General features: G+C 42.4%; 4 protein-coding genes across 10 annotated transcripts in view; 3 read left to right on the top strand and 1 right to left on the bottom strand.

Moving 5' to 3' along the window:
- The window catches only part of LOC110534616 (oocyte zinc finger protein XlCOF7.1-like), a 1,104,347-nt gene that overhangs the window by 425,967 nt on the left and 659,247 nt on the right, over positions 1 to 19,133 (bottom strand). For 3 of the 6 annotated variants that reach the window (XM_036934457.1, XM_036934444.1, XM_036934443.1), the window contains exon 1: positions 1,008 to 1,231. The exons of the other annotated variants lie outside the window; for them this stretch is intronic. The gene's annotated coding sequence lies outside the window, so the exon portion shown is untranslated. Of the gene's footprint in view, positions 1 to 1,007; positions 1,232 to 19,133 lie in introns of those variants that run through there. 6 annotated transcript variants of the gene reach the window in all.
- Positions 1 to 19,133, top strand: part of LOC110534632 (transcription factor Sp4) — a 195,054-nt gene that overhangs the window by 130,121 nt on the left and 45,800 nt on the right. The window lies entirely within an intron of this gene.
- Positions 741 to 17,720, top strand: LOC110534624 (zinc finger and BTB domain-containing protein 11). Of its 2 annotated transcripts, XM_036934482.1 has the most exons (7): positions 741 to 1,376; positions 1,764 to 1,894; positions 2,053 to 2,217; positions 4,280 to 4,444; positions 13,772 to 13,883; positions 14,512 to 14,633; positions 16,116 to 17,720. In XM_036934482.1, exons 1-7 carry the CDS (start codon positions 1,088 to 1,090, stop codon positions 16,896 to 16,898), a joined length of 1,767 nt encoding a protein of 588 aa, XP_036790377.1. In that variant the 5' UTR covers positions 741 to 1,087; the 3' UTR covers positions 16,899 to 17,720. The 2 variants fall into 2 exon arrangements, with proteins under 2 accessions (XP_036790377.1, XP_021475217.2); XM_021619542.2 differs by lacking the exon at positions 16,116 to 17,720 and having other exon boundaries at positions 1,088 to 1,376; positions 14,512 to 15,877.
- Positions 2,250 to 3,439, top strand: LOC110534713 (oocyte zinc finger protein XlCOF22-like). Its single transcript, XM_021619645.2, has one exon. The coding sequence runs from the start codon at positions 2,461 to 2,463 to the stop codon at positions 3,313 to 3,315; it is 855 nt and encodes a 284-aa protein (XP_021475320.2). The 5' UTR covers positions 2,250 to 2,460; the 3' UTR covers positions 3,316 to 3,439.

The following is a 19,133-nucleotide window of genomic DNA, read 5'->3' as shown; positions in this document are numbered from 1 at the left end:
CTTTGCCTCCCGAGCCCGTTGGGGAGTTGCAGCGATGAGACAAGATCGAAAAAGGGGGTAAAATACAACAACAAAAAATGAACAACTTTCTTTTTTAAATAAAAATAAATACAAATTACAAGTTGTATGAAAATCCCTTTCATTTGAACCATTAATCATTACAGGCACTACTATAGCTACAATGTCAATTGCACCTCTTCTGTGTTAATTGGTTCTGTATCCTGATTGTCTATGGCATCAGATGAGTGCCAAATTGAGATGGAGCACGCAAGCAAGAATATAAATCACAGCGCGAGCAGATTTGTATCGAAGAAAACCAGTCGCGCAAGCGCATAAACTACTTTGATCGTGCATAGACAGGGTTGGGCTGGAAATTAAACTTGAGAGCTTGAAACATTGATATTGAACAAGTTGAAAATCATTGTCGAATGCAATAAATTAGTCCGAGTGCATGCAGAGATTAATGCACTCTCAAAAATACACCCTGCCCATGTATGAAAGTCTCTTCTCACAAACACAATTTTCATTTTGCTCTCATTGTCCATCTCACGGAGTGAACGTTTGACAGTCCTATATCGTGGGGCTCTGCTCCTAGTGGTTTACCCAAGGTGCCAGGGTTCTGGTCAAGAAGTTCGGATATTGATTGAACGATCCGCACATGGATCGAAGAGCTTACTCTTTCACATTCAGAAAACCTTAAGGTGATATTCTATTTAATAATGTATTCCATTTCCTTAGGTATAATGGTTGAATTGGGTAGGGATGTGAACTAGGCTTTTGACCGTCGCAGTCTCTGGTCCACACTCCAGTTCAATTTGTGGCAGTAATGCATCACTAAAGTTGGTTGCCAACCATTTAAGAACCACTGAAGAAGAACTGTCAACGGAAGTGAAAAGTAACCAAGAACAATATCCACGGCAGCGTTTTTATTGTTGTTATATATACTTTTATTATCACCTTGAAACTCAAAATATTACTTATGTAACTGCACAGCCACACATACTTACCCCAGGCAGTGTTAAATTAGCGTTGGAGACAGGCCTTGGTTGATAGATGTTATTAAGGTAACGCTAGCTAGTTGCTAACAATGGCTAACTGTAGGCCTATGGTTTTTCACACTCAAATAGCCTCCATCATGGAGGTGCTAGCGAATGCAGCCGTGGCAGATATCTGTAAACTCGTAGACGATGACTATGCAGTGTTTCGTTTGGAAATAACTCAAAGTCAGAATGAAAGCAGGACATTGCGGAGAAAACTACAGCTACTTGAAATGAAGGTGGCACGGGAGCGCGCAGAGAGAACGACGCGAGAACGCGTCCTCGCCAGTGGTCCCAGTAGTGTCAAGATCCTCGACCGATACAAAGGAATGACAAGAGGTTGGCTACATTTTGCAGAAGGCGGATGCTGCGGGGCCTGTCGCCCAGATCACATCTGCGCATGTGTGACGTTAGATGTGTTTAACACATATGGTTAATCAGAATTGGGTCTTGGTCAGTTTTGGGATAGTATGCAATAATTCCCCAGGTTACTTAGCTAACTTGCAGAAAAACAATATCATATTCCGACCAGGTTGATTTACTGGCATTTCCTATTTATTAATAGAAAACAATATGATGCATGGGACAGTAAATCAAGAAATTATAAGTGTTACCTTACATCCTTGCCAATTGTAGACCGTGTCAAAACTGTCAATAGTCTACAATATAGTGTTCAGCATTGACAGTACCTAACCAGTACCTCTTTCCCCCCAATCACTCTCTCAGGTGAAGGACATCTCACTGGAGGCCACAGGAGCTTTGTGAAGCCTGCTGGACACAATGCGTGGAGAGATGACCAACCAATCACTGTTGATGAGGGGAGTGTAACCTCAACCCAGCACTTTATTGTGATAGAGGTTTGTGTAATAGTATTACATCAAAATTACAGTTCATCAAATGTGGCCAGTTTATTTCAGAAAGGCTCCCCTCTGCTATTCACTTGCTCACATCCCTACAACATTGTTATCCAATTCTACTCATGCACTGGTAATAGCCTCCCCTTTTCTTGTGTCAGTCTGCAGATGAAAATGCAGCAGGTCCTGAGGTCAAGCTGGAGAGGACTGAACGAGAGAAGGACCAACAGCACCAGACTGGAGCAGCGGCTGGAGTGGCGCCCTCTGTAGCCACGGAGGATCTCGCCGCTGCGCCCCAGGCCAGGACCCGACGCAGGATCACGGAGGTCAGTGGAACGCTGAACGCCATCCTCAAGTCAGAGACAGACACAGAGACTTTAACTGTAACACAAAGGCTCTTACACACAGGATCTGACCACAGATCAGACCCAGAGAGACTGGGCAGTCGTCCTGCTCCCGGCTCAGAATACTTACCGGTATTTCAGAGCCAGGGGACGGTTAATTCCTGTGGAGATGGTGACACGTTCGACACTGGCGGTGATGATCCATCTTGTTCTTACGCTACAGAGATGAACCCTGGCAACATGCTCTTGGGTTTAGAGAGACAGACTGATCTGTCTAGAGGGGAATGGAACCGGTACAGTAGTAGTGTATACTCTGAAGGGTGCCTAGATAAGAAAGGGGAGGTTATAGTGGTAGATGACGTGACTGTGAAAGTGGAGGGCGATGCTCCTCCCACATGGAATGCAGATGGTCACCTAGGAGACGGACAGTCCCAGGGTAGAGATTTCTTAGATTACAGGGGAAGCTTAGATACAAATCTAAATGTCACGACCCACTCCCCTTTACACGCGTTCAGGGATCACGATGCCGTATTCACGTCGAAGGCACTTTCCGATTCACATGGCAGCGTTCTTTTCAATCAAGTACTGAACTCAAACGACAGGGCTATAGCCCAGGCTCAGGGAGGGGGAGCCACATCGGGCAATAGTAAAGAGAAACGGTTCCTCTGCATGTTCTGTAACAAAGGCTTCAGCTGCCCCCAGAAGGTAGAGATCCACCAGAGGGTCCACACAGGAGAGAAACCCTTCAGCTGTACCCAGTGTCATATGTGCTTTGCTGAGGCTGGCAACCTGAAGAGGCACCAGAGGGTCCACACAGGGGTGAAACCCTTCAGCTGTACCCAGTGTCAAATACGCTTTGCTCAGGCTGGTGACCTGAAGAGGCACCAGAGGGTCCACACAGGGGAAAAACCCTTCAGTTGCCTCCACTGTGAGAAGAAGTTTTCCCGTCAGCACCAGCTGAAGATGCACCTGAAGGTTCACACGGAAGAGAGGCCATTTGCCTGTACGCACTGCAGGAAGAGGTTCTCAGAGAGGAGCTACCTTAGGATACACCAGCAGAAAAACCATTCCTCTCTATAGCATAGAAAGTTACCATTCCACTCGATAGCTTGATGTTTAGCTCAATCCCTGCATTAAAGGCAAAGATTAATTTTTGTTGTTGTCAGCAAAAAGATAACGATAGTAATAGATTTCAGTGTTGAATATTTCTATTGCATCCAGACATTGTGTGTTATATATGGTATATTTAAGCCGGGAAAGTCAGTTACATATTGTGTTTGTTCTGTGGTGCCTATATAATGTTCACAAATGCCTAGTTCCTTACTTTCATTCAACTACTTCATCTTTTTCCTAAGAAACTTGTACTGAGAAAATGTATGCAGTTTCTAGGTCATGCTGATTTTTTAGTTGAGTGTGTGTGTGGTTTTCATATGGTGTATTTAAAACTTGTTTATGTTTTAATAAACACAAAATGGTCATTTTCATTCTAAGACTTTCATTGAGACTCCCTTAAGTATACATCACATCTTATCTCACCCTATTCTGCATACACATTACAGCGCTTCATAGCCAAGTTAGTCACTAGTTAACAAAGTCATGATTATGGCTAAACCCTGCCTATTTTTCTAAAATGTATCTTCTTAAAATTAGATTATAAATTTAACTACACCTTATGCCTAATCTTAAATTAAAACCAAAACGCAAATTTTTGTTTTCATTAATGTTTATGTTATAGCCAATTTTTATTGTGTGGCTGTGTTAATCAGCGACAACCAATACCTAACAAACACCTACTGTACACGTCAAAAGATTTTAGTCAGGTTTGTCTGATGTTGACTTTTGACTTATCATAGCTTATCATATGTACCCTCAAGATATTTATGTCCACCATGATGGGTTTAAAAACAATGAAGTCATTCTGTAACTACAGTATAGGACTCAAACGTAGTGGGGATGGGTAAGCACTCCATGTTGAAATTGTGTTTCTGTGTGTACATACCTGAGGGAGTATGTCTGTGTAATCTGTATCACCTGTCTCTTCCAGGAGGAGGAGGGTCCAGAGGTGCTGCTGGTGAAGGAGGAGGGGTGTGAGGAGGATCTGGGGAACCCTGAGGGGACTATGGTCATGGAGGACAACGAGACTTCACCTCCTCCTGAACCCACAGGGGAACCAGCTGAGCAGCACAGGACCACACACAGTCTCACTGAGGTGAGTGCACTGTGAACTACTGTCTGAATGGTGTTTGGTCAGAGCCCGTATCCACAAAGCATTTTAGGGTAGGAGTGCTGATCTTAGATCAGTTTAGCCTTTTAGATCAATATATAGACAGGTGGGGACCTGGGCCCAGATTCACAAAACACATCTTACGCAAAAACTTACAAACTATCTTAAGAATTTTTGGGGGACCCTTCTTGTTCTTAATTCATAAGAAAGTTAGTGCAATTCCTCAACAATGTCTTAATATTTAATGATCTTCTTACGAGCTTCTCAAATATCTTCTTCCGAATCTTCTTAATATATTTGTTGCTAGGCAACCAAATCAAATGTATTTATATAGCCCTTCGTACATCAGCTGATATCTCAAAGTGCTGTACAGAAACCCAGCCAAAAACCCCAGACAGCAAGCAATGCAGGTGTAGAAGCACGGTGGCTAGGAAAAACTCCCTAGAAAGGCCTATAGTTAAGGAAAAAATGGCAGTTAAGAACACGTTTCTTCTTAGGAAGGTTTTGTGAATCTGGGCCCTGATCCTCGATCAGCACTTCTACTCTTGAGAAAAACGTCTTATTTAAAACAAAATAATTATTTCTTTACAACACATCACACTCAACCAACATCAAAACACACCGCATTTCAACACATTACATCGTTCTCTCTCATCCTGGTCTAAATACGTTTTGACTGTGGGGTTTATTGTTGATGTACTCTTCTCATACTTTGTTTACTTGATATCTAGCAAACTCATTCAAAACTGTCGTTGTCCCGCTGTCTTAGCTGTGTTGACACTCGTGCACAGCCTATCCTTGCACCCACTATCACAGCGGATTAATGAAATGCATAGTTCGGAGAAAATAGTTACAAAAATAAATGTTTTTCAAACAACTAACGTTAAAATAAGAGTACAAAGTGTGAACCACCTAGCTTTGGAGTAGTTACAATGTCTATTTACCTGCCTTTGAGAGGAGCAGGCTAGTAGATACCCATAGACTTAGCAATTGCACTAAGCTAACTACATGCAGAGACATAAAAATGGTATCCATGAGTTTGTCTGACTGGGTAATTATGAAATCACCAAAGATACCAAAGTATCCATTTAACCAATTTACCAACTGGTGATTTCACCAGGCAGGCCAAAACTCCATCCCACCAAAACAGGCTGAAATTTCAGGCAGACTTTTTAAACAGCTCTTACACTAAACGGCATTATCATAATTTTCACAATTTTACAGTATTTTTCAAACCTAATAGTGTGGAAATGGATATAAAATACAGGAAAAATACATAGTTGAGTGCACTGGGCCTTTGAGACTAGATGTATCAAGACCTGGGCCCGTATCCACAAAGTCTCAGAGTAAGAGTGCTGATCTTTCCAAATAACCTTACTCATTATGATCTAAAAGGCTAAACTGATCCTAGATCACTCCTACTCTGAGAGGTTACTTCATCCTATGGTACTACAGCCATGACATTTGTTTACTGTTGCTAGAAACTCATTTAATGGGACAAGTCTTGGAACAAATGAAGAAAGATTTTGATGGAGAAATATATTTAACATCTTACTCACTGTTAGCAGTTGATGTTATTCTTCAATAACACAAACTCCAAAGCAAATCAGTGGGAGAAAAATAGATTTATTTGAAAAGGACAAATCATAGATGTTATGCTGGGAGGTAGATGTTCATTCCCCCTGTCCTCAGATTTTCTCCACAGAACAAAGAAACATGATGCCACTTATAACACCCCACCCTAGCCTGGGGTTGACCAATCAGATGACCTTGCAGTACAACTGGGCCAATGGCCAAATAACAAGTATCCTGCTGCAGACTCAATGTGCAGACAAATGAAACCATGACACACGTAGCTCTGAGTTCAGGACTGACATTCCAAAGATTCTAAACAACTGTTTAACTGAAAACCAACTATTTCCATTGACAATTCCCTATTGACCATTAGTACTCTCTTTAGTTTTTAGTACTCTCGTGTTCTCATCCTCTGCGTTGTGTATTTATCTTCAAAATAGTATTATAATCAGCCAAAGCAAGGGGAATGGCAGTGCTGTTCAATAATACTATTAAGCACAAGTTAAAGTCTCAGTATGTTGAGCTCAACTGTCGATTTATTTTCAAACATGTTATATTGGGCAATGCAACAATGCTTATTGTGAATATTTATGGGCTGCTGAGTGGAACAGCAGTCTAAGGCATTGCATTTCAGTGCTAGAGGCATCACTACAGACCCTGGTTCGATCCTGGGCAGTATCACAACCGGCCGTGATTGGGAGTCCCATAGGGCGGCGCACAATTGGCCCAGCATCGTCCGGGTTTGGGCTTGTCCGGGGTAGGCCGTCATTGTAAATAAGAATTTGATCTTAACTGACTTGCCTAGTTAAATAAAGATGAAATAATGAGGATATGCCTTTGCTTTTTTTCTGATATTCAGTGTCGACTATACAATTTCCCAGAAATACAAAATCTAGAATATTACTATTAGATATGATCATTAACAATGGGCTTGCAGACATCTGGCGAATACTACATCCAGTAGACAGAGTATACATTTTACTCTCCAGTCCACAAGGTCTACTCCAGACTAGACTAGTTTTTTTGGTCCAATTTACAATCAGTGACAATGGATAACATTTTTATCTGATCACAGTCAGGTAAAGTTGGTTGTTGAAATAGAGGTAAACCTAGGGCTGTTGCGGTGACCGTATTACCGCCACACCGGCGGTCATGAAGGCAGTCAAATTCCACGTGACAAGTTTAGTCGCGGTAATTAGGCTTCTCCAAGCTCTAATGCTGCTGATGGTCATTAGTAGCCAACCAAACGTGCTAACTGCCTGGTACTCAGCACTCTATTGTCCCTCTAATCACACTGAAATCAATGCAAATGTATTCAAAAATATAATCAAACACTTCTTGAGCTCCCATGAGCTCATGTTGTGCAACATTTCAAAAGGCCATGCAATTGCGTGAGAAAACAGAGTGATGGCCAATATTAAAAATAGGAGGATCGGCGTTCTATAGGCTAGGGCTACTATATGAATTTCTCAACTTTCCTAATATTAAGCACATTGCTTATATTTACAACAGGAGTATAGCCTACCTGTCTGGCATGAAAATAAACCACGGGGAAGTGTCCTCCATTCGCTATTTAAGTGCATAGGTGACATGTATTTTCTCCTGCTGACCCTGTTTCGATACAGGTGCATGATAATGGTCCATTCTAAATCAAAACAAATTTCACACATATACTGAATAATATGTAAAGGCAAGATTAAATCAAGAATAGTCTGATGGGTGGCAATATTAGCGTATCACTTATGAATGATGCCCAGCATAAGAAACAATGCATTTTTTTGCGACTTTTTCTAATCGTAGTCACACACCTCATGTAGCCTAGCCCATAGGCCTATATGTTTCAATAAGGTTTGTACCACAACTAAAGTGGTCAAATAAGTTGCCTTGCTCAGGTGCAGAATGACAGATTTGTTATAATATGTTAATATGTTATCTCTTGTTTCGCTGGTTATACTTTACCATATAATGCCTTGTGACCCATCTCTACGACATAGTTTACCAATGTGGTGATGTTTGGTGTAAGAGTTTCTCCGTCTTTTTACACCAGTATTGTATATACTGCCAATTTTAATGTCACCTAATATCCACTGTCCTTGATTCTCACAAGGATTATTCAACCCCAAAATATGCTAAAGGGCAGGGTTGATCCAAGCTCTCTGATTCATAATGCATAATACTTTTCTTGCCTCACAATGCAGTCAATCATCCAAGCTAACTGGCTAAAGTTGGCTAGCAATGCTTACTTCCAGACACAAACAAGAAAATACATCACTCTCCATTTTACTCACCTGGCAGAGCTGGTTAGGCTTTTTTTCCAAGTTATTCAAAATGTTGGTGACTAACTGTGAAGCTGGCAATAATTTAATGTTTACTGACACCAGCCATATTCAACAGGCAATAGACAAAGCGAATTTACCAAGTACCCCATTTAACAATGTCCATGGAGAACACACAATGACTAAAGTGGCTTGTGAAAGTATTCACTCCCCTTGGCATTTTTACTATTTTATTGCCTTACAACCTGGAATTAAATTTGATTTTTGGGGGCGTTTGTATCATTTGATTTACACAACATGCCTACCATGTTGAAGATGCAAAACATTTTTTCTGGTCAAACAAACAAGAAATAAGATTTAAAAAAGTGAAAAACTTGAGCGTGCCTAACTATTCACCCCGCCAAAGTCAATACTTTGTAGAGCAACCTTTTGCAGTAATTACAGCAAGTTACAGCAAGTCTCTTGGTGTCTCTATAAGCTTGGCACATTTAGCCACTGGGATTTTTGCCCATTCTTGAAGGGCAAAAGGTTCCGAAGGTTCCGCCGGTGTACAGCAATCTTTAAGTCATACCACAGATTCTCAATTTGACTGAGGTCTGGGCTTGGAATAGGCCATTCCAAGACATTTAAATGTTTCACCTTAAACCACTCAAGTGTTCCTTTAGCAGTATGCTTAGGGTCATTGTCCTGCTGGAAGGTGAACCTCCGTCCCAGTCTCAAATCTCTGGAGGACTGAAACAGGTTTCCCTCAAGAATTTCCCTGTATTTAACGCCATCCATCATTCCTTCAATTCTGACCAGTTTCCCAGTCCCTGCCGTTGAAAAACTTCCCCACAGCATGATGCTGCCACCACCATGCCTCGTTGTGGGGGATGGTATTCTCAGGGTGATGAGAAGTGTTGGGTTTGTGCCAGATATAGTGTTTTCCTTGATTGCCAAAAAGCTCAATTTTAGTATTATCTGACGAGAGTACCTTCTTCAATATGTTTGGGGAGTCTCCCACATGCCTTTTGGCAAACACCAAAAGTGTTTGCTTATTTTTTTCTTTAAGCAATGGCTTTTTTCTGGCCACTCTTCCATAAAGCCCAGCTCTGTGGAGTTTATGGCTTAAAGTGGTCCTATGGACAGATACTCCCATCTTCGCTGTGGAGCTCCTTCAGGGTTATCTTTGGTCTCATTGTTGCCTCTCTGATTAATGCCCTCCTTGCCTGGTCCGTGAGTTTTGGTGGGTGACCCTCTCTTGGCAGGTTTATTGTGGTGCCATATTCTTTCCATTTTTATTAATAATGGATTTAATGGTGCTCCTTGGGATGTTCAAAGTTTCTGATATTTTTTTATAACCCATCCCTGATCTGTACTTCTCCACAACTTTGTCCCTGACCGGTTTGGAGAGCTCCTTGGTCTTCATGGTGCCGCTTGCTTGGTGGTGCCCCTTGCTTAGGGGTGTTGCAGACTCTTGGGGCTTTCAGAACAGGTGTGAGATCATGTGACACTTAGATTGCACACAGGTGGACTTTATTTAACTAATTATGTGACTTCTAAAGGTAATTGGTTGCACCAGATCTTATTTAGGGGCTTCATAGCAAAGGGGGTGAATACATATGTACACACCACTTTTCTGTTTTTAATTTTTAAGATTTCTTTTAACAAGTTATTTTTTTAAATTTCACTTCACCAATTTGGACTATTTTGTGTATGTCCATTACATGAAATCCAAATAAAAATCAATTTAAATTACAGGTTGTAATGCAACAAAATAGGAAAAATGCCAAGAGGGATGAATACTTTTGCAAGGCACCATATACCATTTAGCTAAGCTAAGAATGACGTGAATAGTCAACAAACGCTGGGCAGTTGAATAGCATATAGTTAATATACTAGCTCGTTGCAATGATATACTATGCAGTTCATAAAGATAGTGCAAGCAACACATTTCATACTTAGTTAAAACAAATAATGTATATTTTAAGACCAATAAGCATACTACATACTCAAATGACTTCACAAATAGTACGGTTAGAGCGATTACGCTGATATAACGCTAATATCAATACACTGAATTCTCTATTAGATTGGAATTTTCCTGTCAGCAGGGTAATGCTGCTAAGTTCGATCCATGATTAGATTTTTTTTTATATTTGTGCCGAATTGGTAGAATGCCTGTGCACTTCTAGTAGTGCCTCCATAGCTTGGAAAAATAATTTATTCAATAAATATAGCATCTCATCTCTTACTGTGAAAAACACATTTTCAGGCCTTTTCTCTTTTTTACATTTTTATTTCACCTTTATTTAACCAGGTAGGCCAGTTGAGAACAAGTTTAACACAAAATAAAATAAAAATATTTTTTAAAATCTATGTACAGTGTGTACAAATGTAGAAGAGTATGGAGGTAGGCAATAAATAGACCCTAGAGGCGAAAATAATTACAATTTAGCATGAATACTGGAGTGATAGATGTGCAGATGATGATGTGCAAGTTGAGATACTGGGGTGTAAATTATGATGTGCAAGTAGAGATACTGGGGTAATGAGATAATGAGGTAGTCGGTGTGCTATTTACAGATTGGCTATGTACAGTGTACAGTGATCGGAGAGGGAGATATAAGACTCAGCTTCAGAGATTTTTGCAATTCGTTCCAGTCATTGGCAGCAGAGAACTGTAAGGAAAGGTGGCCAAAGTAAGTGTTGACTTTGGGGATGACCAGTGCAATGTACCTGCTGGAGCGCATGCTACGGGTTGTATGGCGTTGTATGTTGTATGGCGTTGAAGCTCGTTTGGAGGTTTGTTAGCACAGTGTCCAAAGAAGGGCCAGATGTATACAGAATGGCGTCGTCTACGTAGAGGTGGATCAGAGAATCACCAGCAGCTAGAGCGACGTCATTGATCTATACAGAGAAGAGAGTCGGCCCGAGAAGTGAACCCAGTGACACCCCCATAGAGACTGCTAGAGGTCCGGACAACAGGCCCTCCGATTTGACACACTGAACTCTGAGAAGTAGTTGGTGAACCAAGCGAGGCAGTCATTTGAGAAGCCAAGGCTATTGAGTCTGCCGATAAGAATGTTGTGATTGACAGAGTCGAAAGCCTTGGCCAGGTCGATGAAGACGGCTACACAGTACTGTCTTTTATCGATAGCGATGTATTATCTGAAATGTATTACCTGATGGAAAAATCCCATAAGCGTTTAGACAATCATAATGCTTTAACCATATCTTAACAAATGATCCATAAAGAGACCACTCTGAACCTACGTACATCTACGTATGGGTTGTTTAAGTTGCATCTCATTAGATTCCCAGTATTAATTGATCAAATCTTAAGTAATCGATTATACACACATGGTAATTTCGCATTCATTTTTTTCTTCATATCTTCACATAATCAATATACACTGCTCAAAAAAATAAAGGGAACACTTAAACACAATGTAACTCCAAGTCAATCACACTTCTGTGAAATCAAACTGTCCACTTAGGAAGCAACACTGATTGACAATAGATTTCACATGCTGTTGTGCAAATGGAATAGACAACAGGTGGAAATTGTAGGCAATTAGCAAGACACCCCCAATAAAGGAGTGGTTCTGCAGGTGATAACCACAGACCACTTCTCAGTTCCTATGCTTCCTGGCTGATATTTTGGTCACTTTTGAATGCTGGCGGTGCTTTCACTCTAGTGGTAGCATGAGACGGAGTCTACAACCCACACAAGTGGCTCAGGTAGTGCAGCTCATCCAGCATGGCACATCAATGCGAGCTGTGGCAAGAAGGTTTGCTGTGTCTGTCAGCGTAGTGTCCAGAGCATGGAGGCGCTACCAGGAGACAAGCCAGTACATCAGGAGACGTGGAGGAGGCCGTAGGAGGCCAACAACCCAGCAGCAGGACCGCTACCTCCCACCTTTGTGCAAGGAGGAGCAGGAGGAGCACTGCCAGAGCCCTGCAAAATGACCTCCAGCAGGCCACAAATGTGCATGTGTCTGCTCAAACGGTCAGAAACAGACTCCATGAGGGTGGTATGAGGGCCCGACGTCCACAGGTGGGGGTTGTGCTTACAGCCCAACACCGTGCAGGACGTTTGGCATTTGCCAGAGAACACCAAGATTGGCAAATTCGCCACTGGCGCCCTGTGCTCTTCACAGATGAAAGTAGGTTCACACTGAGCACATGTGACAGTCTGGAGACGCCGTGGAGAACGTTCTAATGCCTGCAACATCCTCCAGCATGACCGGTTTGGCGGTGGGTCAGTTATAGTGTGGGGTGGCATTTCTTTGGGGGGCCGCACAGCCCTCCATGTGCTCGCCAGAAGTATCCTGACTGCCATTAGGAACCGAGATGAGATCCTCAGACCCCTTGTGAGACCATATGCTGGTGCGGTTGACCCTGGGTTCCTCCTAATGCAAGACAATGCTAGACCTCATGTGGCTGGAGTGTGTCAGCAGTTCCTGCAAGAGGAAGGCATTGATGCTATGGACTGGCCCGCCCGTTCCCCAGGCCTGAATCCAATTGAGCACATCTGGGACATCATGTCTCGCTCCATCCACCAACGCCACGTTGCACCACAGACTGTCCAGGAGTTGGCGGATGCTTTAGTCCAGGTCTGGGAGGAGATCCCTCAGGAGACCATCCGCCACCTCATCAGGAGCATGCCCAGGCGTTGTAGGGAGGTCATACAGGCACGTGGAGGCCACACACACTACTGAGCCTCATTTTGACTTGTTTTAAGGACATTACATCAAAGTTGGATCAGCCTGTAGTGTGGTTTTCCACTTTAATTTTGAGTGTGACTCCAAATCCAGACCTCCATGGGTTGATACATTTGATTTTCATTGATCATTTTTGTGTGATTTTGTTGTCAGCACATTCAACTATGTAAAGAAAAGTATTTAATAAGAATATTTCATTCATTCAGATATAGGATGTGTTATTTTAGTGTTCCCTTTAATTTGAGATAAAAACATCTGCATTGAACCTTTAAGTCTGGGACCATGACTTTGAATTATCAAACCATTAAAAGGGTTTGTTTGGGATTTTGCTAATTAAGCTCTTTATCTACTTCCCTAGAGACCGATGAAGTCGTGGAAACCATTTTTACGTCTCTGTATGTAGGAAGACAGAACACTGGAAGTATTTGGGTACAGCTAGCATGCTAGGTGTACCCAAAGACTTCCATTCTTTGCGCTAAGCTAGTTAACATTGGCTCGGCAAATTACCTCAAACTGCCTGCATACTGGACTCAGAGACATAATAATGGTATACACCAGTTCACCTGACTCTGGGGAAGTAGATAAGGGCTTCATTCCCAAAATCCCAAACTATCCTTTTAAAGAGTGTCAAGTAAGCAAATCGCCAAACATGTTTGCATAGCAATCCCTCATTGCCGAATTAGAAGATGCTCCATAGCAGGGTGCTCATATCAGATTTCTTGATCCAACATCCTCTCACTCTGTATCTCTTACAGTCAGTAGACATGGAGGATGGGAAGCCTGATCTGCTGCTGGTCAAAGAGGAATCTATAGAAGACGGACCAGAGAGCATTGATCTGCTGAGTGAACTAAAGATGGGGGAGCAAGGTAAGGGAGACATACATATACAGAACATAATAGATATACTTCAATGGGAATAGTGATGTATCTACATAAAACTGAGTATATCAAACATTAGGAACACCTTCCTAATATTGAGTTGCACCTCCCCACACTTTTACCCTCAGAACTGCCTCAATTCATCAGGGTATGGACTCAACAAGGTGTCAATCGTTCCACAGGGATGCGGTCCCATGTTGACTCCAATGCATCCCACAGTTGTGTCAAGTTGGCTGGATGTCCTTTGGGTGGTGGACCATTGTTGATACAGACGGGAAACTGTTGAGGGTGGGAAAAAAAAACAGCAGCGTTGCAGTTTTTGACACAAACCGTTGAAAGGCACTTACATTTTCTGTCTTGCCCATTCAACCCTTATTTAACCTGTCTCCTCCCCTTCATTTACAATGATTGAAGTGGATTTAACAAGTGACATCAATCAGGGATCATAGACTGACCAGTTAAAAACTGTCATGAAAAGAGGTGTTCTTAATGTTTTGTATACTCAGTGTATGTTTATAACAAACATAATGTATAAACTTGATGATTTAATTGACTCAAACTCCATATGTAGAGTTCTCTGCATGTTTGTAAAGTCTTTTGTAACCTTTTCCTGAAGGTGATTGGCTAGAGGATAACAGAGGAGACTGGGTGGCCATCTTGGATACCCAGACTGCTGCAGCCAAGGGCCCAGGGGACAACATCACTGAGCAGGCCAGGATCAGAGGCGAGATAGTGGAGGTCAGTGGATGGGACAGCGTCCTCAACTCTGGGCTGGGGAACAACACTGTTAACCACAACCAGAAACAGACAGTTGAATACAAAACAACATCCAAACTTAGTCTCCATGACAACAGACTGGATGAAACCAGGACGAGGCGTAGATTTGATCTGCAGGGACAGGGAGGTGTCCATATGAGAACAGACACAGACTCGGCTAGCGATGCTCCGTCCTGCTCCTATAGTTGTGATTCAGAGAGACTGATGGCGCCTCAGGTTAACCCCCTAACAGATGCTGCCTTCAGCCTGTCTTCTATAGGATCTATCAACTGGAACATGGACCCTGCAACAACACAGACACTCCCTGGCCTTCATTCTCCTCACACTCCTCTAATGTTAAACCAGACCTCAGACAATGCCGGTGCCTCAACATTAAATGGCTACACAAGACCATTGCCAAATGACCGTAGTAGAGACAGAATCAGTAAAGGTGGCGGTGCCAAAGAGAAGCGCTTCCAGTGTTCGTTCTGTAGGAAAGCCTTCAGTTTCCCCAAACAGGTGGAGATCCACCAGAGAATGCACACGGGGGAGAAACCGTTCGGCTGCCACCTGTGCCGGGCCAGTTTTTCTCAATCGTCCAGCCTGAATAGACACCAGAGAGTCCATACAGGGGAGAAACCCTACAGCTGCCCCCAGTGTGAGAAGAGATTCTCCCGCCAGCACCAGCTGAAGGTGCACCTGAAGGTCCACACGGGAGAGAGGCCATTTGCCTGTACACACTGTGGGAAGAGGTTCTTAGAGAGGAGCTACCTCAGGATACACCAGCAGAAAATGCACATGGCCCATGTATAGAGGATAGTGACATATAATGTAGTACAAGTTAGTTTGTTTGTAGTTCATTTGTATTGAGTATAGTGACATGTAATGTAGTTAATTATATTGTTTTTATATGTAGTGTGGAACTGGAGGAGGTGGACTGAGGAAATCATGAGTATGATGAGAGAGTAGATGATATGGTGATGGTGTCTAAAAATGCTTAATTGATGAGTGACAACCTTGTCCTGTTGTTTGATCCGGTGTTTTATAATGAGTGCCTTCATTCCTGTTTACTTGACATAAAGTAGTGAAGATGTGTGTAATGTAATGTTGAACCTTTTCCGAGAAGTTATTCTACTTGTCACGTATAATTTTGTGTAATAAAAGTACTGTACTTCACGTTATGTGAGTGTATGACCATCTTGTTGAAATTAAATACAACATTAACTCTGCGCTGACTGACTTGGTTATTTTTTTATCATTTCAGGGACTGAGTTTCCCTTGTCACAGTCGAACCAACACATTATTTATAAAAAACTCCAATGGCTCCATATTTTTGGGTACTTGAATCAGTGTTAGAGATGGGCTTGACTATGGCTAACATTTGATAATGTCATGTTTCTGTTTGTACAGCAAAGAATGACTTCTATAAACCTGTATATTATCTTCTGTACAATGTGTTTACAGTCTGCAGTCCATGAGGACCTGCTGATAACTGGTGTTCCTGGCAGGAGAGACCGGACCCTTGAGGCGGCTGGTCACAAACCCTGGCCCCGGATGAGAACCCTGGATCAGGAACCGTCGCTCTTCCTTCCCGAGTCTGAACCAGGACCCAACCACGAGGGACAGAGACTCCACCACCACACAAAACACAACCAGTGGACAGGTGGACTGAACAACCTCAGTCCTGGTGGTCATCAGAGCGATAGAGGCTCCAGTCCGCAGCCCAGACCCTTCTCTTCACAGTCTCAGTGCAGGGATGGAGCAGGGCCTGGGGCTGATAGAGATAGACCCTCCTGTTCCTATGATATGAACAGAGCAGGTCAGCCTGGGCTTCAGCCTTCACAGAGAGTGGTGGGAGATCCCCCTGGGCCTGGGTCTAGCCTTCCACAGCTGCTTAATTGTTACCCCACGAATACAGACAGGGTCAGTATGGGCAGTCACCACAACAGATACCTAGCCTATAACACAGCACACAATCCCGACAACACCCAAACAATGGCTCCATGTCATGGAGGGCTCTCTGGTGTCATTGGGTCAAAACGTGGGAGCCCAAGCATAGGGACGGACGCCGACAAGCCATACGCCTGCCCTACGTGTGGGAAGCGATTCGCGAAGGCGAAATATGTGAAGCAGCACCAGACCGTTCACACCAAGGACAGCTTCAAGTGCAAACTATGTTACAAGAGCTTCTCCTTCCTAAGTAGCCTTATCAGACATAGGAATGTCCACAATAGGGAGAAATCGTAGCTTGAGATGTACACGAGGGATGTCTGGGAACTCGATCAAAATAAAAAAAACAAGTCCCTCAGTTGAGCATCTGGATATGATCACATTCTCACATGATACAGACTTGTTGTTTGGTGTGCTGGCATAGCCAAAACACTGTCATGTTATTGAAGAGTAACACTATTTCCCCTCTGAATGCTTTTTCTTATGTTCTATTCATAAAACACTTTTATAACACCTTTATAACAAGTCAGGTGAGATGACCCTGAGGTCATGCTTTCATTGGGGAAGAGGTCCAAAAACAACCCCTTACTGTGTCCCTTTCCCCTATTGCCCTCCCATGGCACTGGGTAGTAGGTAGGAGTTCTCCTTAATCAGATATATTTCATCCTCCCCTCTATCATCTCTCATATCTTTTATATGGCTGTAGCAAACATTGCCACTCAATAATTGACTTACTCAGACACTGTTGGCTGTATTATACTGATGTACGTCAACTGTTTCTGTTAAGCTTGTGAACTCTGGGGATTTTCTTATCTATCATCTATGGTATGGGATCTTTACAAACAGTCCTTTGGCCTCAAGCTGTTTGCAGTAAATGGCCTGAAGGCTCCAGGTCTTGTGATGACGGGTGAAATAATAAACATGAACGAATGTAACCCTGTACTTGATATTACAACCTGGAGTGTATATCCTTTTAACCCTTTGTTAAATTGTCATTTGAAACAGGCTTGTGTAAATACATGTTTTAAGAGAGAGAGTAAACCTAGGCTAGAACAAGTATAGTTTAATATTTACCTTACTGATGTGATGTTGATGGAATAAAGTAATTCCTTGATTTTACACTCTATTCTTTCTAACACACTTCTTTCTAAATATCACAATAACGAGGCTATATACAGGGGGTAAATAAACAAATGTTTTAAAAAGTAACACAAGATAATAAGGCTATATACAGGGGGTACCGGTTAGTCAAGGTACTTGAGGTAATATGCACATGTAGGTAGGGGTAAAGTGACTATGCATAGATAATACACAGCGAGTAGCAGCAGCGTAAAGAAGGGGGTCAATGCAAATAGTCCGGGTAGCCATTTGATTAAGTGTTCAGCTTGCGAGTAGAAGCTGTTAGGGAGCCTTTTGGACCTAGACATGGCGCTGACAATTTTTAGGGCCTTCCTCTGACACCGCCTGGTATAGAGATCCTGGATGGCAGGAAGCTTGGCCCTAGTGAAATATTCCTAAACATGCTTCCTGTTTGCAACAATGCACTAAAGTAATACTGCAAAAAATGTGACAAAGCAATTCACTTTTTGTCCTGTATACAATGTCTTGTTTGGGGCAAATCCAATACAACACATTACTAAGTACCACTCTCCATATTTTCAAGCATAGTGATGGCTGCATCATGTTATGGGTATGCTTGTAATTGTTATGGATTGGGGGGGGTTTCAGGATAAAACAATTAATGGAATGTAGCTAAGCACAGGCAAAATCCTAAGCGGCGATACAGCCTGACAGAATGCTCTCGATGGTGCATCTGTAGAAGTTCAAAAGGGTCTAAGGGGCCAAGTCAAATTTCTTTAGCCTCCTGAGTTTGAGGAGGCACTACTTCTTCACCATGCTGTCAGTGTGGAGGGCCCATTTCAGCTCCTCAGTGATGTGCACGCCGAGGATCTTGAGCCTCTCCATTGCAGCCCCTTCTATCTGGAAGAAGTGAGAAGAGTGGAAGGAGTAAATGGTAGAAATGGTAATTGAGCCTGCACTAGTGAATGTTTCTTGGCAATCAAGGGATCCTGATAAACAGTGCCTTGACTTTTTCTACATTTTAAGTTACAGCCTTATTCTAAAAATGATTAAATATTTTTTTTCTTCTCAGCAATCTACACATCAGCAATACCCCATCATGACAAAGCAAAAACTGTTTTCTTTTTTTATTTATATGTTTTCTAAAATAAAAGTAACAGAATTACCTTCTTTACATACATTGGGGCAAAAAAGTATTGTCAGCCACCAATTGTGCAAGTTCTCCCACTTAAAAAGATGAGAGGCCTGTAATTTTCATCATAGGTACACTTCAACTATGACAGACAAAATGAGAAGAAAAAAAATCCAGAAAATCACATTGTAGGATTTTTAATGAATTTATTTGCAAATTATGGTGGAAAATAAGTATTTGGTCACCTACAAACAGGCAAGATTTCTGGCTCTCACAGACCTGTAACTTCTTCTTTAAGAGGCTCCTCTGTCCTCCACTCG

This window comes from Oncorhynchus mykiss, chromosome 10 (genome assembly GCF_013265735.2).
Source record: "Oncorhynchus mykiss isolate Arlee chromosome 10, USDA_OmykA_1.1, whole genome shotgun sequence".
Taxonomy (NCBI): domain Eukaryota; kingdom Metazoa; phylum Chordata; class Actinopteri; order Salmoniformes; family Salmonidae; genus Oncorhynchus; species Oncorhynchus mykiss.
The sequence above is the reverse complement of the archived record's forward strand: the minus strand, read 5'-3'. Positions and strand labels throughout refer to the sequence as shown.